Raw genomic sequence first — 27,185 nt, forward strand, 5'->3', positions numbered from 1 at the left:
ATAAAATGAGTGAAACTCAAGATATACATTATTGGAATGAGTGAAATTATGAACAGAGATTAAGTTCTTGTGAATATTAGGAACATAAAGAGTATTAGTTAATGTAAAAGCCTTCGAGGAAGAGGGAAGGGTCATAGAGTCAACATGTGTGACTCGCAAACTTGAGCCATCGCCAATGACAACCTCATCCATGCCATCATACTCTGAGTGAACAGATAGATTGTCAAGTTTAGAGGTGATATTGTGAGAAGCAACTAAATCCACAAGGCACTTTTCGTCGTTAGAGCTGGTGGTAGTGGCATAATTCACAAACTTCACTCCTGAAGTTGAGCGACAAGTATTGGCCGAGTGTCCCACTTTGTCACATACCTAACAAAAAATCTGGGGCTTACTAGACTGCTCTTTGCGATTATAGCAACTAGAGTTGGGGTGATGCTGACCATAGGAACCAGTGTTGGAACGTTAGTTGCGGTGGAATGTGGAAGTGGTATTGTGGCGTTAAGTGGTGTTTGCAATGGCAACTAGGGCGGAGTTGGAAGCTTCAACATGTTTCAAGTAGCTTTCGTGGCCAATTAGCATATCATGAAGCTGTTCAAACGTGAGAGAAGTCTCATGTGCCCGAATAGGTGCCGCAGTATCACGGTATTCAAAACCGAGACCATTGAGGACATAAAGAATAATGTCATTCACTGAGATGGAAGAGTCAATCATAGCAAGTTCATAAACTAAAACCTTGATAACATGAAGATACTTTGAGACCGAGCGTGAGTCTCGCTGAATGAGAGTTTACTCCTCTTTAAGTTGCATAACATGAGTACGTGAACGATTGGCATACGTCGTTGCAACTTGGATCAAGCATCACAAGTAGTGGTTGAAGCAACACTGAGCAGAAATACCATTTTGGAGACAGATGCAAGGATGGCGTGAAGGATCAACTTATCTTTCATGAGCCAATGCCAAAAGGTCGAATTGGATGAACCTATAGAAGATGAATCGGCAAAGGAGATGCTGGTAGAAAAGGTTGGTGACGGACATACATCGGTACCATTAAGATAGCCCTGGAGGTTATAGTCAATGTGTAATAATGTCAATTGGGCGCGCCATGAAGGGAATTTGGAAGGGGTTAGCTTCTGATGAAGTTGGGAGCTGACATTGATGACAACAAGAGGAGTGTTACCATTGCTAGGAAGCTCGAAAGTGTTGACAATAATAGACTCAAGGGAAGCGGCCATGAGGGGAAAAAAAAAAAAAACTCGTTAGAGGAAAGAGCTTTGACACTATATAGAATTTGCAAAACACTTTCATTTATATGAAGAGGTCCTATATATAAGACTTGTACAAGGTATAGTTATTACAAATTCAAAAGTATTTAAATACTAAATCAAGAAGATCTTAGACTATCAAATATAAACAAATATTCAAGTAATACAACAGTAGATTCCCAAATTATCGCAAATTATTGGATATCAACCAATCTTCAACTGCAAGAATTCTCGGCAAATAAGCAATTGACAGAATCATCAACGGTTTTCTTCTGGAATTGTTTATGTTTGAAACTGTCGAAGTAACCGTCGATGGTTGGCTGGAAAACTACACAATTTCCTTGATATCTGATACCATTTATTAGCATCGGAGGAGTCCATGGATGAATTTGATACACATGGGTGAACACCAACATGACACAAAAGTTTAAGTCTATTGGGTATTAGGCCCAACCATGTATAAAACACTCATCATCCACTCAATTTTTTGAATGTGGGACAAACTACAAGTGGAATTAAACCTTTATCCCGCGTTGAAAATTCGGATGTGAGACATCTCTAACAAGTAAAACTTTCAACAATTTTTGTTTGAATTTGCATAAAATTCAAATCAAAACTATATCGAGTTTCATCTCAATTTGTATAGATCCAAATCCAAATATACAAATTTATATTTTCCAACACAACCTTAATTAATTGTACTTAATGTTGCATTAGGGTGCACAAATTTTGGACCTTGAATTTAAATTTGAGTGGAGTGAGACAAAATTTTAATATAATTTTGTATTACATTTGATCTAATTCCAATACAAATTCAAATCTAAAGTCTTTCCAAAGATAGGGTAAGAGTTTTTTCAAATCATTAAGCTATATTTGGGTGCATTTAAATGAAAAGTAACATAAATTTATGTTAAATGTCATCCAAATTGACACAAACCCAAATTGAACAGTAAAAATCCTTCCTTCTAAAATACAATAACACAATTGTGTTCTTATCATTTGTTTTGAAATATTATTTCTATATCATTTGTTCTTTTCTTATTGATCTTCACTATTATTATTGTTATTATTTTTCTGTTTCTTTTCTTATTGAAAAATCAATGAGAGGTGAGCAAGAAAGGCCAATAGCTTGTGGGTGAATGGATAGAACAATGACAGTGACTTTAAGCACTCAAAATCAGCTAGCAATGGAGTCCAATCACTTGATTTGAGTGGCCATGGCCAAGGCCTGGGCTTTGCCCTGCACAATGAGAAAATTTTAGGTAAGACTTTGTTAGCTGCAAGAGCGATGGAAAATGTTTTTAACTATTATTTATGTCAATGACATGGTAATTTGTGAATACCCAAAAATTTCTTGACTGTCCCTTTGCATGTTTGCAAGAATATGTTCTAGAGGAAAGAAAACCAGTTTAATTTCTTCGAAGTTTGGTGTCGATGTACTAATGAATGTTCAAAAAATAAGTTTTGTATTTAATAATGCATCCTCAAATATAATGTAGGGCATATATAACTGTCAAAATATTTTTTATTTTTAAATAAAAAATAATGCATTATTTTACAAAGTGATTTTTCAAAAGAAATTTATAGATATATATTTAAAATTATATTGTGAAAATAGTAAAAAGTCGAAAAACAATGTGATGTGTTTGTAATGTTTTTAAGAAGTTATAAATGAAAAAACAAAGACTATTTTTTTAACAAATAAAAGTAACACACGTTTGACTTTTGAACCTTAAAATCTTTACTATGAATAGCATGTTAAAAAATTCAAAAGATGCAATGACTTTGCCTTAAAAAAATGCCATACCCTTAAATGCCCCTCCTTTATTTCTATTTTCTCCATCTTGAACTTAAATCATTGCAAGCATTTTTCATTATGTTGTTGACAAATAAATTAATTAAGAAATACGGGTGCTCTTACAATAAATTTAGATCCTTTACATTAATCATTTTATTTGTTTTGTCTTTTTGACTATCCATGTAGAAAAATTAGTTTCTTAATTGAATGAGATTTCTTTAGTACTTTACACTCAAACTCTCATTTTATTTATCTTTTTTCAAAAGTTATCGACAGGAGTAGACCTAACAAAATAGATAAAAATCCGTTAATCCAAATAGCATCCGACCCATTTTAACCGACTTATAATTATTCGTTTACTAAATGAGTCGAATATGATTTTTTATTTTCATATCCCTTAGCGGGTTGGGTTTATCCACCCGCTTACATTAGTAACCTAGGAAAGCCCAATAGGCTACAGACAAAGTCCAAAGACTCTAAACCCAGCCAGCCTAGTGAGCCCACTGCCCAAGTGCCCACGGCCGCACGGCCCACACGCCCTACTCGGCCCCTCCCACTCCAATCCCAGGCCAAACGGCCCAACCCTAAATCCCTAATCACCTAATGCCCGCAGCCCTATTCAATTCGAGCCCTGCTGCCCTATTCGATTCTTCATTTGAGCGTGACGAGCGTCTCTGTTCAGAGAGCCAGCACGAGAGGAGAGAGTGATAGAGTGAGAGGCCCTTCATTCTGGCATTCTTCTTCGACTCTTCGAAGCCCTCTGGCCTTCGTGAGTTGGTCTTCGACACTGCGAATCAGCAGGAGCCCTTCGCGAGTTCGTCACTTCGTCAGGAGCTTCGCGAGTTGATCGTGGACATTTTCAAACCAGTAGGAGCTCCTCGCAAGCTCGTCTTTGAGCGTTTGTGAGTTCGTGAGTTCATCTGCGTCGAAGTTCGAATTTGTAAGTATTCTTCTTCTTCTTCTTCTACAAATCTGCTTTTTGCTTTCCATGTTCATCAGTTTTTTAGTATGTTTAGCAGCATTGTTTGGGATTTTCACTTTTTGTTTTAACCTTAATGACGGGGAGCTTGAGGAACTCTCTCATGTGGTTCTTGGATTCTTCTTGTTATTACCATTGTGGGGATTTTAGGATTGGTGTTTGGATAATTATGGTGTTTTCTCTTGTAAATGATTCTGTACTCACCTGAACACATCTTATCATTTTTTTCTTCTTGCCAATAAATTGTGGAGAGCTAAAGTTCCTTCAAAGTAAAGGTGTTGTGTAGATCACCAATGATTTGTTGTAGCCTTGCAGGTTGAGAGACCTATTAGGCTTTATGTTCAGATGTTTGTGTCATGTGTAGCTATGGTAATAAGGACCGTGCTCATTTATTCTCAGTCCTGTGGCTTGGTGTCTTTGGAACAAGATTTTTGGCCTGTTGGGAAGTGTTATGGGTGCCCTTATTCTTTGGAGGATTTCTTGGTGGTTGAATTTAGAGATTTTGGAAGGCGTGGAATTCTACTTTCATTGTTATTTTGGTTATTTGGTTGGAGAGAAATGGCCAGATTTTTTGAGACCATGGGTCTTCTATGGACTTGATTTGGGACTAGATGCTCAATACAAGGTGTTTTGGCATTACTGGTGTTGTTGAGAGTCACCAGATTGGCTCAAACCTAGTTTGGTTGGTCTTCTTGTATTAGCATTTTCTATTTCTTTTCTTCTCTTAAAAAAATTCACTTTTTACAATATCATGTTTCGTTACATGTTTGTTAAAATGTCCAAGTGGTGATTAGTCTCTATTTTTTTTTTGTTATCTAACCTCCTGGTCAACTGGAAAACAAAGGCAATTTATTACTAATATTATTCTATATTCTAAATATAAATCCATTTTCTCTTTAAAAATTTAAGCTAGTAATACTATTGCAATTTTTTTTTTTTTTGGCTTTCTCTGCTCTGTTAAATGGAGCCAAAGGTCTTATTTTGAAGAATCCTCAATTTGAAATATCATCATTTAGGCATTTCCATGGGCATAAAGGCAATGTGCCTTTTGAGTACAAAATTCTTAAATGGAACTAAAGATCTTATTTTGAAGAATTCACCTTTTGGAACATCATGTTTTCTTGAATGAAGCTTGTTAAAATGCATAAGTGGCAAATTATTCTTTAGAATTGGCATTGTTGTGCCTTTTGATTGCGAAATTTTCAGAAATTTCTTGGGACTAATTTATTATGTTTGAGTTTGAGTTTCTATTTTGAGTTGGATTGAGACTAATTTATTATGTTTTATTGTTTACAATTTTACTTGCATGAATCAGGAGTTATTAATTAGTATAAATGATTGAATGATTGATATAGTTACTAAAAAAATTAATACACAAGCTAATCGCAAGTTACCGTATACAACTTAAATTATTATGACAAAAAATAAATTATTAATAAAATTATATTTGAGAATGACTGATTATCCGCCCATCCGGCATGAATTATCCGAGCCGAAACCACTTAATCCGCCACTTAAATGAGTCGAATATGGATTATGATTTTTTCACCTGATAATCCGCCTTATCCGCCATGGATAAATCGACCTGATCCGCTTTGCCAGGTCTAGACAGGAGCGTAAGTATAAAAGCTTTAACTAAACCTTGTATGATTACCTAATCTTCTAGATCATGAGAGCTAATCTTGCCCTATATTGATTACTTAACTACATTCTTATTTAGTATAGGATTATTGGGAGGTATGCATCGCTTTTGATTTATGTAAAATCAAAGAATTCGCTTGATATTACTATAAAGATTATAAAAGATAAAATATATAATAAACTAAAAACTAAATGGTGTCAATTGTTTAATGTGATTATTAAAATGCAGACAAAATGTTTCATTATGTGGGGTTATAAATATATTAAACGAGATGAATTTTCATTCCTTAAAGATAAATACATTTATTTTGCATGTTGTAATCAAATTTAATAAGAAAAAATTGTAAAAAAAAATAGGAATGATAAAAGGAGATTAAGAAGGATAGGATCAAGCAAAGATTTATTTTGTGTTTGGAGAAGTCTTAGATTTAAATTTTATTAGATTTGGACAAGATGGAATATAAAATTGTGTTGAAAAATGTCCAAATCTATCCAAAATCAAATTCAAAGCCCAAAATCCATGCTCCCAAAAACAGTGTTAAGTTATTTTAAATTCAAATTACAAATAAATCATACATGATTTTCTATTAAATTTATGATGGTAGACAGTTTTGTGAACATTCAAAAAAAACAAAGTGTTGTCTTTTTTTATTTTTTATTTTTATTATAGTGATAAATGGATGGATAATATCATGGATCTCTTCTAATAATACTCTAAATTACGTTGACATCAATACAATTAATTCTTTCTATGTTCCTCTTATTTGTGTCATTTTTTCTACCTTATTAGTGTATTGCTTTCTCTAGTCGCAATTGTCAACTTTCTTTTTTTTGATCCGTAAATGTAAATTATATTGATCAAAAGGATATGTATAGAAAACTTTGGGCATACCTTGAGAAAGGAGGCCAAAGCTCCAATTCAAAGTAAAACAAATAACAAAAATTACATAGAACCTGGGCATACCCAGGGGCTCAAAGGCCAATCAAAACAAGCAACTTCGAAACAAGAAGAAAACCTAGTAGCAAGTACAATCAAAACTGGGCATACCTAGGGAATCAGTAGCAAGATTAATCAAAAACAATCTGTCATAAAACCGTCGACGAATTGTGTTGAAACTGTTGACGGTTAGCCCAGGCAATCACTCAAACTCAAGGAGCCAAGACCCGTTATTCTTTTTCTTACTCTTAGCTGGTTTAAGACCATCCCCCTGCTTCCTTTGCTTATCCTTCTCCTTTTCGAGATGGCCACCATCTCCTTGATTTTTACCACTCTCCTTCTCAATTAGGGGAGCTTTTCCTTTATCCTTAACTTTTCCAGCTTCACCCTCCCCTTGTATGGAGGAGGAATCATTGGTCTTGTTTGTTTTTGTACTCGCTGCAGTATTTGTGCCTCCTATAGCGCTTTTAACTTCTTGTTACCTTCTTCCCCCACCTTCACATGCTTGTCTGTGATCTTGTTAGGCTCCAAGCAATTATCAGCAGCAGTGCTCACATCAATATTGACAGTGTCTATTTCCTTCTGCTTCTTCTCAACAATCAACTCTTTATCCTTCTTAGATCTACAGTTGCCCTTGACATGGCCAAGGGTTTTACAGTAGTTACAAAACCTAGGGAGATTCTCATATGCAACCTCTTGAGTGATCACACAATCATTAGGAAGCATAATCTTGATGCTTTTCTTCAACTCCTTTTGCAACATCGATCTCAACCAAAACCCTTGCATAAGAAAGTCTTTCTCTGTTGGTGGTAAGTTAATTTGCATAGACAGGCCTTACCAACATAGAACAAATTCTCCATAAGGCATTCAAAGTTCATAGTTCGATTGAGAGATTTATTAACTGAATCTAAATTGGCAAAGTGCTCAGACTCTCATTATCAAATTGAAACATGTTTGGCAACCTTTTAAGTAGCAAGGGACAACCATATGCAAGATAGGGGCCCCTTTGCAACACCTGCAACATGTCCCCTTCTTTATTGAACTTGAATACAATCCGGCCACTCTCAGAGTGGAGTATTTCAACCTTAGCATACCAAGTTTCAACTATCAAATTAAGGGCTATTTTACCTGGAAATTTACCCACAAAATAGTCAACTAAACAATGCTTCCACTTCCCCTTCGGGTCTTCAATGCCCACTTGATTGCTTAGCCAATTTTTAGAAAATAATGACGAGTGTGGGTGATTGGTGCAGTTGGATACATGATTATAATAAGGAATCTGGATAGGAAAGGATGATATTACTCATTGTTGCTTCCCCTTCGAACATATGTACATGTAGACACACAACCCTAATTTAAAATTCTCATGAATGTAAGAGACTTTTAGAAAGATTTGTGAGAAAATTTTCTTGGTCCAATACATGTGAGAATAAGAGATATCATCTTGTCAGTTTGGATGACCTAAGTTTGAGGGAATTTGGAGCTTAGTGACTAGTGAGGTTTGTACAATAATAGTTTCAAATTGATTAACTCGATCGAACCGAGTCATTTTGGTCCAATAGATTTGGTTGCTTTTATTAAACTGATTCGATTCGATTCAAGGAAAAATACAAATGGAATGTAATTTGGTTTCACTTCAATTTAGCACTTTGAAAACTGACTTACTGAAACCTTGTTCAAAATTAGTTCAACCATTTATTTTTATCACATTCTTTTAATTATTGTTTTATTTATTTTTATAAAGAGAATGTTTAGTGCTTTAGGAATTGTTTGGAACATAAGTGTTTTTTTTCCTTTTCAGAAAAAAAAGTGCTGAATTTAATAAGTGATGAATTTAAAAAGTGTTAAAAGTTATAAGTGATTTTTGATTATATTTAAAATAAGTGATATTTGAAAACTTATTTTTATTATACGGTATTATATGATTTTTTTAAAGCATATTTTAAATTATAAATATTATAATTTATTTATAATTAAAATTTAAACATTTTCTATTAGAAAATAATATAAGATTATTTTTTTTAATTAATAATAATATTATTACAAGTGTATATTTATAACGTATTACTATCATATTAAATTATGATAAAGAATAATATTATTAATTAAATTTAAAATTTTAATTTATTTAATGTTTACTAAAATTAATAAATAGTTTTTGTTCAATTCAGAATTGAATTACAATAACTAATATATATTTTTAAATATATTTTGAATAAAAATATTAATGTTTTTATAATAAAAAGTTAAATGGTAATTATATTAAATTTTTAATTAAAATTTGAATATTTTCTATTAACTAAACTGATGTAAAATTATCTATTTGTTAACAATAATCATGTTATTAGTATATATATTTATAATATGTGATATTAATTTATGTTAAAAATAGTATTAATGACCAAATTAAAATTTTTAGTTAATTTAATGTTAATTTAAATTTATAGATGTTATTTTTATTCATTCCAAAATGTTTTATTTTATTAATAATTAATAGGTTATAATGCATAGCAAAATAATAAGTAATTAATTTTTAATTAATAATTTAATAAATATTTATTTGAACTATTATTTTTAATTAACATTTAAATATTTTTATTAAGTAAAAATTTACATAATTTTTACAAACAATAATCTTGTTCTTAATATATATTTCTAAGATATGATTATCATATTAATTTATATTAAAATAATTTGTTTTTTTAATTTTTTAAATTAATTTAAATTAATAGATAGTTCTTCTTCTTCATTCTAAAATTAATATATGTTTCATTAATAATTAATATCATATAATGCATAACAAAATAATATATTATATTCTTTTAAAGTACTTTTAATTATAAAATAACTACTAATTTTTTTATATTTATAAAATTAACTTTACTTATAAATAGTGCCACTTATAAGAGGCCAAGAGTTTCTCAAAATTCATTTAAATAATTATAAAAAAAGTGATTTTAAAGAAATAATTTTTACAATAAGTGTTTATTGTAATAAAATTTGAATATTATTATTTTTTTAATAAAAGTGCTTATTTTGAAGATATGTTTTCAAAAAAAGTGTTTAATTTGTTATATGTATTTTTTTTTTTTATTTCCTTATTTTTTTAGTGCTCCCAAACTGGCCTGTACTCCTTCACCGCCGTAAGCACATAGCCAAACGCTGCAACCAGCAAGCCAACACCTCCGTTCGGCAGTTGCGTTGCCATACAACCGACTCAGCCAGCTGCTTTGCAGTCGTTGCCCTCCCATATACTCCATCAATTCCACACGACTGAGTTACCTCTCAGCTCGCGCATCTCAGTCTCTCTATTCTTCAGTCCACACTCAAGTCTCAGCTATAAAAATTTGTCAAGGCTATCATCAGCGGATCTCCGCCTCACAGGCAGCAAGCTTCCCAGGTTTAATTTGAAACCATTTTCTCTCTTTGCTATAGTTTGTGCCCTTACAACTTAGATTCTTCAAAAGATCAAAGCATGTTTCATGGTTAATGATCTGTGGGAAGATGGAGTGTGTACCAAGTGTTTGATGAAATGGCGCAACTGTTTAAGCAATTTTGGTCTGTAATTTCTGAATATTTCAATTATCGTAGCAAGAAGCCTCCCCGTTGCTGCTGCTACTGCACCCTGCGTAGTTAGAAATTTTAAATTTACTTGGGAATTTTGTAAAAGTAGGTTGCAAACTTGCGAAAGAAATTAACTTTAAAATTTTAGGGAAATAAAAAATGGTTTGGTCCAGTTTTTACGTCAGTGAACCAAAAATTTTGGTTCGGTCAAAGTTCAATTCTGGTCTCAAGTACAGTTCGGTTCTTCTTCATGCGGAACCATAAAAGTTTTGTTGGGTTTCGCTCCTTCGGGGGCCCCATGCCTTGAAAATGGGTGATTTTTTAATGGTGTGTTTTGGCTTCTCAAGATCAATGTCTGCGCATGCCCAGCTATTCTGGGTTTTGCTTCTTCAGCCGGTGCATTGGGCAGCTCTCAGCAGCCCCTCCACTTGGATTTTCCACACACAGCAGCGCAGCCCCTCCCATTCGGATTTTTTGGCTAACAGCAGCAGGCCGGCTCTCCACAGTTTTTTATTTCCACTCTGTTTTTCACTCTCACAGAAACGCCTCACCAGATCCTCACGTCTGCAGCACCAGATTCCTCACGCCTGCAGAGCTGCCTGCGGCCCTTTCTCCAGCGTGTTGTTCACTCCTGCGACTCTGGCTGCATACTATTATCAGCATTTTGAGATTTCTCTGATTTGCTCTTTTGGTTGGTTTTTTTTGAAGCTTTGTTCACAATATTTGGTGAGGCCTTTTCTATCTTGCTGCTTTTGTTATACACCTTTGTGTATTTGTAAGACTTCTGCCTTTTGTACCCACTTTGTACAATTTTGGTGATAGTAGGGAACCACGTTAAATTTCTTGTGTCTCATTTTATTTATTATTTGTATTACTCCATTAATTTACTTGTGGGAATTGTTCGTATATAATTTTTTTCCCAACAAGTGGTATTAGAGCCGTGTTCTTTGGATTCATTAGGTTTGTGTAAATCATGGATGATAATGTTGGTCGTATGATTAGCTTCAATGGAAACAATTGGGTAACTTAGAAAACAAAAATGGAAGATCTTTTATTTTGCAAAGATTTGGATGGACCTATTGAGGGTGATGGCCGAAAGCCTATAGACAAGAGTGATGATGAGTGGAATAGGCTTAATAGAAAAACCGTTGGTGTCATCCGGCAATGGATTGATGATAGTGTTTTTCATCATGTTTCTACCAAAACTTCGACACATGAATTGTGGAAAAAATTGGAGGATCTTTATGATAGAGAGTCGGCTATAAATAAAACTTTTTTTTCCGAAAATTGGTCAACTTGAAATATAAAGATGGTGAACTTATTACCGAACATTTGAATGAGATGAAAAATATTATCAATCAACTTGCTACCATGAAAATTGTTTTTGATGATGAGTTACAGGCCCTAATGCTTCTTAGCTCTTTGCCGAAAAGTTGGGAGACTTTGGTTATGACTATTAGCAATTCGGCTCTCGATGGAATTGTTAGAATGAATCAAGTAACTAGCAGCTTGTTGAATGAAGAAATTAAGAGAAAATCAGTTGGCTCTTCTCATTCAGAGGCACTTGTGACAGAAAATCGGGGGAGAGGTAGAAACAAGAGTAGATCTTCTCACTGTAATGATAAATTAAGAGGCCGGTCTAGCTCAGTTTCAAAAAAAGATATTGAGCGTCACTATTGTCATAAAAAGGGGCATATGAAGTGGGAGTGTTAAAAATTGAAATTCAAGGAGCAAAACAAAGAGAAAATTTTTGAGAAAAAGCATGAAGACATAACTTCGGTTGCATCTGATGGTGACCTTATGGTTGTTTCTGATGATAGTTGCATTAATTTGGCAAGTCAAAAGATTGATTGGGTTATTGATTCCGGTGCGTCATTCCATGTCACTTCTCTGGAAGATTTCTTCACTTCCTATTCCAAAGGAAGTTATGGAATTGTTCGGATAGGAAATGAAGGTTTGTCAAAAATTGTTGGCATGGGAAATGTTTGCTTGGAAACAAATTTAGGATGCAAGTTGGTGATCAAAGATGTGAGACATGTACTTGATATTCAGATAAATTTGATATCTACCGGAAAGCTTGATGATGAAGGGTTTGACAACCATTTTGGTGATGGAAAATGGAAGCTCACAAAGGGTAATTTAGTGGTGGTTAAAGGCAAGAAGACTAGTACACTGTACATGATGCAAGGTAAAATTGGTAATGGTTTTGTGAATGCAATTGAGAGTCACTCTTCCACCGATTTCTGGCATAAGCAGCTTGGGCACATGAGTGAAAAAAGAATGTAATTTTTGTTCAAAAAGAAGCTCCTACCCGAGATGAAAGGCACTCCTCTTAAAGCTTGTGTTCATTGTTTGACCGGTAAGCAACATAGAGCTCCTTTATGTACAATGTTTGTTACTAAAAAATCTAATGTTCTAGATTTGATACATTCCGATGTATGTGGTCCTTTGAAAGTTAAATCTCATGGTGTTGCACTTTATTTTATTTCTTTTATTGATAATTGTTCAAGAAAAGTTTGGGCTTACACTTTGAAAACTAAAAATCAAGTTTTAGATGTGTTTAAGCATTTTCAAGTCAAAGTTGAAAGGGAGACTGGAAAGAAGGTGAAATGTGTACGCTCAGATAATGGTGGAGAGTACATTGGTCCATTTGATGTATATTGTTATAGTCAAGGCATTAGACATCAAAAGACCGTCAAGAAAACCCCTCAACAAAATAGAATTGCTGAAAGGATGAACCGCATCATACTGGAGAGAATGAGATGTATGTTTTTTCATGCGAAGTTGCCAAAATCATTTTGGGGTGAAGCAATGAGGACGGCGGTGGACTTGATTAATTTGTCCCCTTCAATTCCTATACTTGGTGAAGTTTCTGAAAAAATTTGGAAAGGTAAGGATGTCACTTATGATCACTTGAAAGTGTTTGGTTGTCGGGCATTTATTCACATTCCAAAAGATGAAAGATCCAAACTTGATGACAAGACAATGCAATGTATTTTTCTTGGCTATGGGCATAATGAATTTGGATATAGATTGTGGGATCCGGTTGAAAAGAAAGTTGTTAGAAATCGGGATGTTGTATTTTTTGAAGAACAAATAATTGAAGATTTTGGCACGGTTGAGCAACTACAATCTAACGGGAATGATTTTGTTGACTTAGAGTCACCTTCTCCACCTTTGGCATATGATGGAAATATGGAAGATGTTCATCCACTTCTTGAAGATGTTGAAAATGATGAAATTCCTAGTGATGTTGAAGATCAAATTGAGGGGGAGCAACAAGTTCAATAGCAAGCTCCATTGAGAAGAACTTGAAGAGAGCCAAGACCTTCAACTAAATATCCATCAAGTGACTATGTTACTCTAACGGATAAAGGGGAGCCCGAAAGCTATCAAGACGTCATGAACCATGAAAATAAAGTTGAATGGATGGAGGCTATGCAAGAGGAAATGAAGTCCATAGATGACAATCATACTTATGATTTGGTTAAACTTCCTCCTAGAAAGAAAATTTTAAAAAACAAATGAGTGTTTAGGTTGAACAATGATGGAAAGAATCTTCGGTACAAGGCTAGGCTTGTGGTAAAAGGCTTTGGTCAGAAAAAGGGAATTGACTTTGATGAAATATTCTCACCGATTGTGAAGATGTCATCTATTCGGTGGGGTTTTGTGGGTGGGGGGTGGGTGGCCCTACCCCCCACCCCACAACCCCCCACCACCGCCCCCCACCCACCACCACCCCCCATCCCACCCCGACCCCGGGGGTTGTGTGTTTGGGGGGGGTTTGGGGAATTTTCCCCGGAATGTTTGTGTTTTTTTTTGGTATTCTTAATCGTCTCTTGCTTTTTTTGGTTTTTGTTTCTGTGGTTTGGTTTTTATTTCTTGCTTATATTTTTTGGCTTCTTATTTATACGTTTTTACATTGTCGAGCGCTTTCTCGTTCTTTGTCGCTTATTCTTATATTTTTTTTGTTCTTTTGGTTTCTTGTTTGTCTGTCTTTTCTCTGTTGCGGTTCGTTTGTTTGTGGGTGTTTTCTGTCTGGTCGTTGTTCGTGTTGGTCGTGTGGCGGTGTTGTGCGGTTGGGTCCTTGTGTCTGCTGTTTCAGTTCTTGTGTTGGTTTTTTTCGGTGCTGATCGCTATCTATATGTTACTTCGCGGTCGTTTGTGTTTTTGTTTGGTCGTGTTTGTGTGGATGGTGTTTCTCTTTCTTCCCGCCTTTGCCTTTCTCCGTTGCGCCCCTCATCTGTCCCCCTCTCTTTTCCTTCCCTTTCCCTTTTCCCCCTCCACTTCTCCCTATCCCCACCATATCCCTCTTACCCCCCCCCTTGGCCCCTCCTCTTCGTTTTCCTCTCGCCCCTTTTCTTGTTTGCCTTCTACCCCCTCTCCTTTTCGCTCTCCCTTTTCCTTTCTTTTCCTTCTTCTTCTTGTTCCTCCCCCCTCTTCCTCTTCGGGGTGTTGGGGAAAAAATTTTCTGGATGGGACTTATAGGAGAGGGCGGACTCGATGGGGCTGATATGCTTGTTGTAGGACAAGAGTCTTCCAAGATTGACAAGTTGAAGTTGGAGTTAAGGGAATCACGTTAAATTTTGAGGGAATCACGTTAAATTTCTTGTGTCTCATTTTATTTATTATTTGCATTACTCCATTGATTTACTTGTGGGAATCGTTTGTATATAATTTTTTTCCCAACAAGTTTGATTCTCGTAGATTTTTTCTCCAAATGGACCGTATGCATAGCCTTAGGTTTAGTAATGTGGTATCTAAAAAACAGCTCTTTAAAATAAAACCATTATGGAGGTTCCTTTTAAGGTTAATTTCTTGTAGAAAAAGGTTACTAGAAGTAAGTATGGAGTTTGTTAGAAATTGGAATAGGTGGGATGCTAGATGAAGCGATAATGTTTTCTTATGTGATTCCTTGTTAGTTTGTTTCCCAGGTTGTTCATTTGTTCTTTTCTCATACATAGTCTAGAGTGGGTAATGGTTGTAGGATTGATTTTGAGAGGATATTTTGTGTGGGAGAGGTTTCATTGGAGATGCTCGTATCCCGTCTTTTTAGATCATATATGATTCATAATGCATCAATAAACCCTCCTTTTCTTTGGGGGGAGGGGTGGCCTTTTGGAACTTCCACTTCTTTAAGAGTCTCAATGAAAGAGAGGCTGATGACTTTGCTACTTTCTTGAGTGTTTTGGACACTTTTGTTAACTAATTTTGAGGAATCATATGAGTATTTGGCTAGGGGACTCTTCAAGTTCTTTTATGTATTTTTTTTCTCCCAAGTCTTTCATCCTTCATTTATTGAAATATTCGAGCCCTAGTTTTCTTCCTTTTATCATATCCTTTGGAAGACTAAGGTTCCTTTTAAGATATGGACTTTCAGTGGGACCTTGACTCTTAACAGGATTAATATAGTTGATTTGCTTTAGGTAAGATGACCTGATAAGGCAATCAGCACACATATTTGTGTGATGTTTCGAGAGATTAACGAAACTAGTGCCCACCTCTTTCTACATTATCGGTTGGTGAGCCAACTTTGGAACTTTCTTTTTTCTTGTTTTGGTGAAGTGTGGGTCAAAATGTAGTTGATTTCTTGTTGGCGAGGTTTTGGGGATTTGGAAATAGCAAAAAACGGAGGAATTTTATGGACATGTGAGGTGTATGCTATCCTTTGGACCCTATGGCTTGAGCGGAATGCAAGAATTTTCAAGGTTCAAAGAACTTCTTTCCTTCTGTTATGGGATGGAGTTGTAATTCATTTCTTTTTGGGCACATTCTTTTGAGGGGATTGTACCTTCCATTCAACAATACTGTTAAATTAATGCTGTGTGTTAGGGAGTGACAATGTAATGGGGAAAAAGGGGAGAGAGATACTGCTATAATTGTATTCTCCAGGGATTTAGAATGAATATATGATTATCTGTGTTATCGTTTGTATGGTGATTCTCTTGTAATTGAATAATACAAGTAGTTCTTTTCATTGTGGTGTTTTGTTGCCTTGGATTGTGATGTCTATAATTGTCATAGTCTTATTCGGTGTATAAGAATATACTGCTCGTGTGAAATCCTATTGTTCCTTGTTTTCCTTGAGTATTGAGACTCACCTGGTGCTCGTGCTTGCAGACTTGAACGTGTGAGATTTGACTGACTTGTCGAGGGAGAGCTCTCCACAAGTGCCACATGGCCCTTACTTGAGTCCCATTTTGGGGGTCCGTGATAGTTGGTATTAAAGCACAGTGTGTGCGAGCACCATGAGTGGTAATATGAGAAACAAGTCAGGAAAAGTGGAGCGCATTGAGGCGCTTGAGACAAAACTTGTAACCCTGGAGACAACATGCGGTGAACTCCAAGGGTTGGTGGCAACATTGATAAAGGAGAAAGGTGTGCCAACAGAGCTTGAGGCCGCTGATGAAAACCCCAGAGAAAATCTCTATGGGGTATCAAAAGTTGTAGAGAGACTTGAGGAACTTGAAAAATTCATCCCACGTGTGAAATCCCTGGAGAAACGGCCAAGGGAGCTTGAGGCCTTCCAGAAGAGTATCGAGCAGTTGGAAGCCTTTGAGAGCTTGAGGCCTCCTTATGGGAGCTAACGGATAATTTTGATTTCCTTGCAGAAGATGTTAAGGAGTCCATTACTGCTTTGAAGGAAGATTTGAAGGAGATGGACAATGTCCAAAGTGTGGTGATCCAGGTACAGAGGGATCTACAAGAGATTACTGTGAAAGTGAATGCAGTGGCACAGATAGCTCGAAGGCCAGTTGCAGATCCAAGCGAGGGTTTTCGATTGAAGGTATCGGAACCTAAAAGTTTTGGGGGTACGCGAGATGCAAAGGAGCTGGACAATTTCTTCTTTGACATGGAGCACTACTTCACGTGCTCACGAGTGGATCTAGAAGTGGACTGGGTAAATATGACAACGGTATACCTGGTTGGGGATGCAAAATTGTTGTGGAGAACTAAATGGAATGATATTCAGCACAATAGATGTGTCATTAACACGTGGGAGGGGTTGAAACAGGCATTGAAGACCCAATTTTATCCAGAAAATGTGGAGTACATAGCAAAGTGCAAAGTAATGAAATTGCAACAGACCGGCTCAATAAGGAGTTATGTACGGGAATACCAAGCCTTGATGCTGGATATTATAGACATGACTGAATCAGATAGACTGTTTCATTTTCTTCAGGGTCTGAAGACATGGCCAAGGAATGAACTACGTCAGCAAGGTACTGGTGATCTCCCTTCTGCCTTCGCTGCTGCTTAACGGTTGGATGATTTTTCAGGAAATTCTGGGAAGCGAAATTTCCCTACGTCCGCCAATAATGATTCTCGGTCCAGTGAAGTGTACAAGCCCACAAATGGGGGAAGGGATAGGGGGACAAGTAGTTCTTGGAAAAAAAAAGAGCGCCCATGAATAGGGAGTGGAGGGGCGGACGAACGGGGGGTGGAGAGCGTCGAGTGCCAATCTCATGTTTTCTTTGCATGGGTCCGCATCGAGTGGCGGAGTGCCCTGAACGTAAGACTTTGAATGCTTTAAAGGCCCTTCGAGGGGATGAAAGCCACAGACGTCCAGTCCATCCCGTGTTTCATGTAAGCAATTTAAAGTCATTCCACATAGATGAAGTAGATCCGCACCGACAAAAGCTAAGGAGATCAACAATTTCCAGAAGGCAGCCTGTCAACAAAGAAGTCCAGGAGATCATTGCAGATAGAGTCGTCAATGCAGAAAGTCGTCAACAACAACAATTTCTGGTTCAGTGGCTGGGGTTGGGGGAAGAAGAGAATAGTTAGGAAAAGGCAGAAAACCTTCAGCATGCCATACAGAAGATTGAAGGTTTCAGAAATTCGAAGACAATGACATCAACTTCGACATCAGAAGAGTGAGAAGGCCTTCTTCAACACATCGACGAGGACGTCGATAAAATGAGTGGGGGAGGATGTTAGGGAGTGACAATGTAATGGGGAAAAAGGGGAGAGAGATACTGCTATAATTGTATTCTCCAGGGATTTAGAATGAATATATGATTATCTGTGTTATCGTTTGTATGGTGATTCTCTTGTAGTTGAATAATACAAGTGGTTCTTTTCATTGTGGTGTTTTGTTGCCTTAGATTGTGATGTCTTTGATTGTTATAGTCTTATTCGGTGTATAAGAATATACTGCTCGTGTGAAATCCTATTGTTCCTTGTTTTCCTTGAGTATTGAGACTCAACTGGTGCTCGTGCTTGCAGGCTTGAACGTGTGAGATTTGGCTGACTTGTCGAAGGAGAGCTCTCAACGAGTGCCTCATGGCCCTTACTTGAGTCCCATTTTGGGGGTTCGTGACACTGTGCCACAGCTGCTGCCTGCATAGAGTAGGCATGCGCTGAGCCTGCTTGTAGGAGCTACTACTCTGCACCTACTCCAGCCGTTCATTTAGGGATGATGGGTAACTTCTTTGCCACAAAGGATTGGAACCCTAGAGGGTGACGTTGACGACTTTGTTGTAGATTCCCTAGCGAAAGTTGATCCATCTTTCTGCAATGTTGGATTGCAGCAGACTTTCGCCCCTTCTTCAGTTTTGCTTCTGTTCTTTTGGTACTTATTTAGAACAACAACAACAACAACAACAGCAACAACAAAATCAAGCCTTAACCCCCACTAGGTGGGATCGGTTATATGAATCTTTTTCCGCCAATTTATGTAATCATGGACCATTTTTTTTGACAAATTCAGGGTTGTTAAATCCTTATTCACTATCTCATTCAAAGTTATTTTAGGTCTATCTCTACCCTTGCTACTACCCCCCACAATAATTAACTCACTCTTCCTCGCTGGCGCACATACGTTGTAAGTGTCCAAACCATCTAAGTTGTCTCTCCCTTATCTTATCTTCTATAGTAGCTACACTTCAACTTACCACGAATATGTTCATTCCTTAATTTATCTTTCAGTGCTATACCACTCATCCATTCTAAGCATTCTCATCTCAGCAAATTTTACTTTTTGGATATTCTGTTTCTTCTTCACCCAATATTCTGATCCATATAACATAGCTAGTCTTAAAGCCATCCTATAAAACTTCTCATTTAATTTTAAGTTTATTCTACGATCACAAAACACACTTGAAACACTTCTCCATTTTACCTAACCTGCTTTAACTCTATGCATTACATCATCTTTAATTTCTTTTTCAGCTTGCATAATAGATCCAAGGTATTGAAATCTACAAGTGCTATTTATTTCTTCATCATCAAGTTTAACTTTGCCTCCAATATTCCTCCTACCATTACTGAATGTACATTTCATGTATTCTGTCTTATTTCTACTTATCCTAAAGCCTCTAGATTCCAAAGCTTCTCTCCTTAATTCTAACTGAGCCTCTATTCTGCCCCTAATTTTATCAATCAATATAATATCATCTGCAAACAGCATATACCATGGAACCTCATTTTGAATGCTTTTAGTTAGTTGGTCCATCATTAAAGCAAAAAGATAAGGGCTCATAGTAGATCCTTGATGTACACCTATGGTGATTGAAAATTCTCTAGTTTCTCCATCTATAGTCCTTACACAAGTCATTACTCCATCGTACATATGCTTAATGATATTAGTATACCTAGTACATACACCTTTTATTTTTTCTAAAACCCACCATAGAACTTCCCTAGGTACCCTATAATATTCTTTCTCTAAGTCAATAAATACCATATGCAAGTCCCTTTTCTTTTCCCTAAACTTTTCCATTAATATTCTTAAAAGATATATAGCTTTTGTGGTAGATCTCTTATGCATAAAATCAAATTGATTTTCTGAGACCTTCATTTCTAGCCTTAATTTTTGTTCAACTACCATTTCCCACAGTTTCATCGTATGACCCATAAGTTTAATTCCACGACACTTATTACAATTTTAAATATTTACTTAATTTTTGTATATAGGTATTAAAGTGCTTTTCGTCCATTCATCTGACATTTTCTTAGTTTTTATAATTGCATTAAATATATTAGTTAACCATGTAATTCTGTTATCGCCTATGCATTTCCAAACTTCAATTGGGATGTTATCCGGTCCTGTAGTTTTTCCATTTTTCATCTTTTTTTATTGCAAGCTTAACTTCGTTAACTCTAACTTTGCAAAGAAATCTCATATTTTTAGTCTTTTTCTCATTTGTCAATTCTAAGTTTAAGCCTTCTATTTGGTTTTCATTAAACAACTTTCCAAAGTAACTTCACCATCTTTCTTTTGTGTCTTTGTCCTTAACCAAGACAATATCATCCTCACTTTTTATACATTTTACATTTCCTAAGTCCTTACTCTTCCTTTCTCTAGTTTTGTATCTAATTTATCATATAATACTATTAAATGATCTTTTGCATTTTTTCTCGCCTCTTTTTACTTTTCAAAGTTATTCATGTTTCTACATTTTTGCCTTGTTTTATACAAAATTCTTTTTGTCTCTACGGTGTTTTAGACATCTGTATCCCACTACCAACTTTCTTTACTATTTGAGAAATTTTCCCTTGATTCACCTAAAATCTCTTTTGCTATCTTTTTGATAGAGCTAGCTAATCTACTCCAAAGAGTATTTGTATCTATCCCATTCTATATAGTCCAATCCCCATCTTTGATCATTTTATCTTTAAATTCTATTATATTTTCTTCCTTTAGGTTCCACCACCTAGTTTTCTTACATTGGTTTATTTTATCATTTTTCTTCCACTTTTTTAATACATATACCTAACACTAAGACTCTATGTCGTGTGATTAGGCTTTCACTTGGAATAACTTTACAATCCTTGCATGATAAATGATGTACCCTCCTAGTTAAAAAAAAAATCTATTTGACTTCTATTTTGTCTACTTTTAAAGGTTATTAAGTGTTCTTCTCTCTTCTTAAAGCAAATATTCATTATAATAAAATCATATGACCTAGCGAAATCTAAGATCATCTCCCTAGACTAATTTATGTCTCTATATCCATATCCTATACGTATCCTCTCATAACCTTTTTGATCCCTTCCAATGTGTCCATTCAGATCTCCTCCTATGAATATTTTCTCAGTCCTTGGTATGCCTTGTATAATACCATCCATATCTTCCCAAAATTCTCTTGAGATTTTCTGCGAAGCCTACTTGAGGAGCATAAACACTAATGATATTTATTATCTCTTGGCCTATTACCATCTTGATTTTTATAATTCTATCCTCTACTCTGTTTATATTAACAAAAATTGATCTTCATGGGGAACTTTAATATCTTAATTGGGTTTGATGACGAAGGCAATAAGATCAACATCATCAAGACAAACAAGACACTTTGCGATTTTATCTTGCTTTCATTAGGAGCGAATGTGGTTTGCAAGGGAACTATATGACTTCTAATTTACTAGAACTTCATTTCCATGGTGAAATCTCCTAGGTCCCAAACTATTTCTTTTTGCCTTGGTTAAGAGCTAATGGATTTGGTTGTTTTATGTCATTGGAGAAGATTTTGAACAAAAGCACCATCCGTATGATGTGTGCTAGATGTTAAGGGAGCTTCAAGGTGGAAGAACTTGCTTGAAAAGTTGGAGGGGATTGTGGAGGCAAATAAAACCAGCAAAACAGTCCCAAGGAGAAATGAGGTGAAAAAGGACAAAGAAGAAAATAAAACTAGATTTATGGATTGTGGTTCTTTGAATGTAAGCTATGGATTCGTTTCTTTGGCTTTGACTAGTGAGGATCATTAGCATTAAGCTTTTAACTGGTTGGAAGCTCTTGGCAATGACAAGGGAAGAGTGGGCGAAGATGAGGAAGACAATGTCATAATTTTGGAAGGATGAATCACTGCAAGATTCACGGGATGCTGCCAGAAAATCATGTTAATAAGGCGGGAAACAATTCACTAGCAAAGGTCATGCAATAGGTTAATATAGGGGATCGGTCTAACGATGGGCAGGATTTTTTGGGCCTGAGGCCTAGTTGTCATGATAAACCCCAAAATCAAATGGGGCCGTCAACCGCATTGGACCTTAGAATTAATTAAACAATAGGCCCAAGGTGGCTGACATGGTTAATGCTGTTAATAAGCTTAAATATGATGAAGCTTACTTGAGAAGCCCCATACGTAAAAAAATTTTTGTGGGTGGGCTAGGAAAGATTTTGCCGACTTCAAATCCCAATGAGCATGACAGAGAACAAATGCGACCTAATACCTTGTTTGGAGTCCATGACAAGGAATTGTACAATCTTCTTTTGAGGGTAGACATGAAGAAATTCCGTTGATATAGAAAACAATGTTTCAGCATCTTTTGGAACTACATGAGATTACTAGAAGACGAAAGAACCAATGAGGTTTGGGGATGGAGAGACAAAGAATAAAGGGAAGGAAGTTCTAAATTTGCTTGGGCCTGTATCACTTGAAGAAATTGACGAGGAGACAAGAGTTGTTGCATTCCTATGAATCAAAGACCCAAAGGAGGAGGGACTGCTATTGGATTAGCTGAGCTGCTGAGGTGCAAGTCATCGCTACAGCTTGGCCAAGAGGAGTTTGGCAATAAAGAAGTATGTGATAGGATCTAATAATGTTTCCTTCGAACAATGAATAATTTTGTTTGAAGATGGGAAGTCATTGCTACAGCTTGGCCAAGAGGAGTTTGGTAATAAAGAAGGATGGGATAGGATCTAATAATGTTTCCTCAGAACAATGAATAATTTTGTATTGAAGATCTAAAGGGAACCTAGCCTTTCTCAGGAGGGGGCTAAGCTTGTTACTCATTCTTCATTTGTTGCAAATTCAATCTCTGAATCTTATCCAACTGAATCTCATAATCTGGGTAATGGAATTCTTAGGTCTTGCTTAATTAATGCTGCCAACACTGAAGGTATTCTTCCTATTTTTAATCATTTTTAATTTTTTTTAACTATTCCCATAAATAGTTGATCAGTGCGGGTGTATTCCAAATTGTGGACCTTTTGGGCAATGAGAGGGGCAACTGGAGACTGAAAATCTTCTTGATGAATTATATCTTAGCTTGGTGAGTTATAAAGGTGAAATTGTTAGGATTGGGGCAGTGGGTACATGAGATAAGAGGAAATCTTCTGGATTGAGTATGGAACTGAGCAAACTTGCTTCCTTGATAAATTATGGAAAAAAGAGAGAGGCGTTTGGGTAACAACAGAATAAATCAATGAAGATTCTCTCTTGGAATGTTTGGGGTCGAGTATGCACTAGGAAGCATAGACATGGTTGTTAAAAGCAAGTACAGATTGCACAGGAATGGGTGGGATATTAGGGGCAGTGGTATTGTTTCTTATGCTAGCCCTTGGAAATTTATTTCTCTGTTACCTCATTTTTTTCCCCCCTATTTCTTGTTATCGTGTAGCAAATGGGAATCATATTCACTTCTAGAAAGATGTTTGGGTGGGTGAGGTGTCTTGGAATCTTTGTTCCTTCATATTTTCAGATCGTCTCTCTGGCATATTGCATCGATTAAGGCTTTTTATTCTTTTGAAGGGGGATTTCTTTCTTGGGATTTTCATTTCTTTAGTAATCTCAATGGTAGGGAGGTTGAGGATATGATTATGGTGCAGCAAATGCTGGGTTCTTTTGTTCCCCAATTGGGCAGTGATTTGTGGATTTGGACTGGGGATTCTTCTAGTTTGTTTTCCACAAATCTTTTTGGACTGGCTTTTCTTCCGGTTCTTTTTCCACGAAACCTTTTCTTGCCCAGTTGTTGAAAAGGTCAATCCCCCCTTCTCCCCACCCCCCCCTCCCCTGCTGGAACCAATTTTTTTGGAAGGCCAAGGTTCCTTGAAAGATCAGGGCTTTTATTAAGAGGCTTAATACTAATGATTTTCTGCTATTGAGGAGACCTTAGAAGGCCATAAGTCTGAATATTTGTGTCATGTGTTTGGGGGCAATCATTTGTTTCTACATTGTAGCGTGGCTAGGCAGCTTTGAGCATTTCTTTTCTTGGTTTTTGAGGACATTTTCCAAATGGTTCTGCAAAAAGGATTTGGGAGGCTTGAGGTGGGGAAAATTTTATGGAAATGTGCAGTTTTTTGCTTTTCTGGATTCTGTGGATCAAACAGAATGCAAGGATCTTCAATGGCAAAACAGATTCTGTGCATTTCCTTTGGGATAGAGTTACTCTCAGGATTCCTTTTTTTTTCGGCTCATTGCTTTGTTTCTTTCAAGGAATGTTCTCATCAGATCTTCAAAGGGATTGGAAAAAGGGGCTTTACTGTAATTGTTTCTTTTGTTTCTTGGCCCTTTCTTTTCTTTTCTTATCTTTGTATTATTTATGCCCTGTAAAAAAAATGTTCTTTTGGATGGATTTCATTGCCTGATCCTTGAAAGGATTGGAGGGTAGCTGCGGTAGCCACGGTCTTAAATTTCGATTTCGACTCAAATTTTGAAACTCCAAAAGTACGGAAATTTCGATTTCGATTTGAAAAAATAATGGATTCAGTAGTAAAGCATGGAATTCTTTGTGAAACTTTAGAAATGGTTTACAAACATAATAATGTAAGTTTTAGGACTAATATATTACAAGTTAAATACATCTATGTTATGTATGAGGTGGAAATGTTGTAATATAGTATGTGTATCAAACATATTTGTAAGATAATGTACATTAAAACATATTCAGCTAATACAAATGAAATTCATAAATCATTTAAATATTATTTATTGTACAAATAATGATAATTTAGACATAAATGGTTGAATAAAATGCTGCTGTAAGTTTATTTTTTCATATAATTTCAAAAGCATTTGTAATAATATTTTATTTTGATAAAATAAATAAAATAAATTAAGAGAGAAATTTCACTTCACTCCTAAATCTCTTATTTGAATTCCGAGGAAATTTCATTGTATAGTTAAAATATTGATAAGTTTTGTTAAAATTTCGAGATTTGGATAAATTTCGGGATGATTCGTTGAGATTTCGACGAATATTATGCAAGACAGAAATTGATTGCCATTTTGATTTCAAGGGTGACGGAAATAGGAAATTTCGACAATTTACCATGGCGGTAGCATTATTGTAGTTGTTTTAGTTTGATGTCTTGTCCTCCACATATTTTGCTTTTGTTTTATTTAATGGAGTTTTATTTTATAAATTCTTGTGGGCGTACCTCCCTCCCCCTTTGATTTCTCTTCTGTGTTTTTTGAGACTTATTTTGTTTCTATTTGGTAATCACTTATCTTGAACATTATACAGATCAATTTATGGGTTCACCAATTGAAATTCTTGAGGATAGATTAAAATCTTTCATTGCTCAGCTCCAAGCAGAATATGGAATCCTTGATAGAATTGTCTACAAGAACAAGAATCAGCATCGTCGATGTTTATATTTTCAGTATCTTTTGAAGGTGGGTTATTTTCCTTGCTCCATGAAGTGTGTAGTTTTTAAGAATTACTTGTGTGATGGTAGGTGAGGAGAGATTTGAAACTTCTGCAATCAGCTCACTTGGAGGATAATTTGAATTCCTGCTTTCTAGTCATTCACGGGAAGAGACCAAAACAAAAGGTGAATCTTTTAGAAGGGTAAGTATTCTAATCTTCTATCATACTTTCAATTTATTTATATGGTGTTGATTTTGCGATGCATAATTTTAAATTGGCTTTATTTTTTATTTTTTTCTTTTTGTGACGTGAGGATTCCTTATCCTCTTTATATTCTCCTGCCCTCTTTGAATAAATTTCTTCTGTTTTTCTATCCCCAAAAAAGAAGAAGAAGAAGAAACATGCATTTTGGTGCTCTCTTTTTCCCCACTTTGAATAACTCGAGCATATATAGTTTTGTGCCTTTGGCGGTTTGACCTGGAAAAGACAAAATGGCCTGTCCATATCACCCATATATATACCACAGGGTTAACTTGAAATGATCCTCTTTCTGTGCATCTGTGCATCACAACCACACAAAGACAAAAGCAATACACTTAACAAAAAACTACTATTTTACAATCACTCCCATACACTAAACCCAGATTCCCATACACCCAAATAATTCACCAACTCAGAGTTATTGTAGGAGTGGGAGCCAAGTCATACGTAGCAGTTTTACATTATTCTGGTGTTTTCTTACATACTTGGAGAGATCCCAGAATCCCACGTCTCTTGGGAGTCTGGGACAAAGCTTCTCATTGTGGGCAAAGCTGACAAACCTCTTTAAGCCATCATTATATGTAGACTCCAAGTCCTTCCTGTGCATGTTGTTTTAGTTCTCACTAGGAATAAGAAACCTGCCTCTCCCCTAGCCATTCATTTTCTCACATCTTGGTTTGGATGATTCAGTCTTTACATAGGAAACATATCCACACAAAAAATGTTAGAAGATGGCTAACATAAAACAAAATAGGAAATTCAATGTTAAAAACTTTCAACCAGAAGATGGTCCTTCCTGGATTTTGGTGCTGTTTTTGCAGACACTTCGAATCTCATTAGATTTCTTATTTACTTATTTACAGATTACAAATGGTTGATGTATTCTTCCATATGAAGATTTTAAAAAATTTACTTTCTTGCAGGAAAAATTTCTATCAGTTATTTATATTTATATATTTGTCACAGTTTAAAGAGGAGGAAATGTGAGGGTGGAAAATATAATTTTTTGGAGCGACTTTTGGGGACTGCTCGACTTCTGTCTCAGGTGCAATTTGCTTCCTCCCTCCATCCTCCCTTCTTCTTTTCCCATGTCTTCTTGTGTGACTGCAGCTATTGTCTTTATCTATTCTGTAAGTTGAGGCCAGTCAATTTAATCAGTCTTGAAAGACCTTTTTTTTTTTCCCTTGCTTTTTTCCCCCATTCTGATTATTGTTGTCTTTATCCATTTCTTAAGTTGAGGCTGGTCAATTTGGTTAATCTTAGAAAATTTTATATTTTTCCTTTAGTATTTTGAGGTACTTAAGCAGCCTTCGTGCCAGATGTTCAATGCAATAAACATTAACAAAATTTTCCAGTTCTTTAGCACTATGTTGTATGCTTATATCTGCATGCTTAAGAGTACCTTCCAGTTGTATTTGTTTATGTTTG

The 27,185-nt window shown here is 35.8% G+C and overlaps 2 protein-coding genes across 3 annotated transcripts in view; one reads left to right on the top strand and one right to left on the bottom strand.

The window, feature by feature from the left end:
* Positions 1-498: 498 nt before the first annotated feature.
* Positions 499-1,232, bottom strand: LOC131149628 (uncharacterized). The gene is made up of 2 exons (XM_058100252.1): positions 897-1,232; positions 499-774 (listed from the first exon to the last, which is right to left on the bottom strand). Exons 1-2 carry the CDS (start codon positions 1,230-1,232, stop codon positions 499-501), a joined length of 612 nt encoding a protein of 203 aa, XP_057956235.1.
* Positions 1,233-3,677: 2,445 nt separating this feature from the next.
* Positions 3,678-27,185, top strand: part of LOC131145805 (uncharacterized) — a 32,870-nt gene continuing 9,362 nt past the window's right edge. Inside the window, exons 1-4 of one of the 2 annotated variants that reach the window (XM_058094992.1) lie at positions 3,678-4,000; positions 25,371-25,522; positions 25,585-25,697; positions 26,724-26,802. In XM_058094992.1, the coding sequence (XP_057950975.1) occupies positions 25,379-25,522; positions 25,585-25,697; positions 26,724-26,802 (336 nt within the window). In that variant the 5' untranslated portion in view covers positions 3,678-4,000; positions 25,371-25,378. Of the gene's footprint in view, positions 4,001-24,161; positions 24,572-25,370; positions 25,523-25,584; positions 25,698-26,723; positions 26,803-27,185 lie in introns of those variants that run through there. The other variant, XM_058094997.1, reaches the window with a different exon arrangement.

Source organism: Malania oleifera, chromosome 1 (genome assembly GCF_029873635.1).
Source record: "Malania oleifera isolate guangnan ecotype guangnan chromosome 1, ASM2987363v1, whole genome shotgun sequence".
Lineage (NCBI taxonomy): Eukaryota > Viridiplantae > Streptophyta > Magnoliopsida > Santalales > Ximeniaceae > Malania > Malania oleifera.

Coding starts and splice junctions, on each gene's coding strand:
- LOC131149628 (XM_058100252.1), bottom strand. CDS start 1,232: ATGGCCGCTTCCCTTGAGTCTATTATTGTCAACACTTTCGAGCTTCCT. Junction 775..896: donor TTGCATCTGTCTCCAAAATG/GTATTTCTGCTC, acceptor ACTCTCATTCAG/CGAGACTCACGCTCGGTCTC.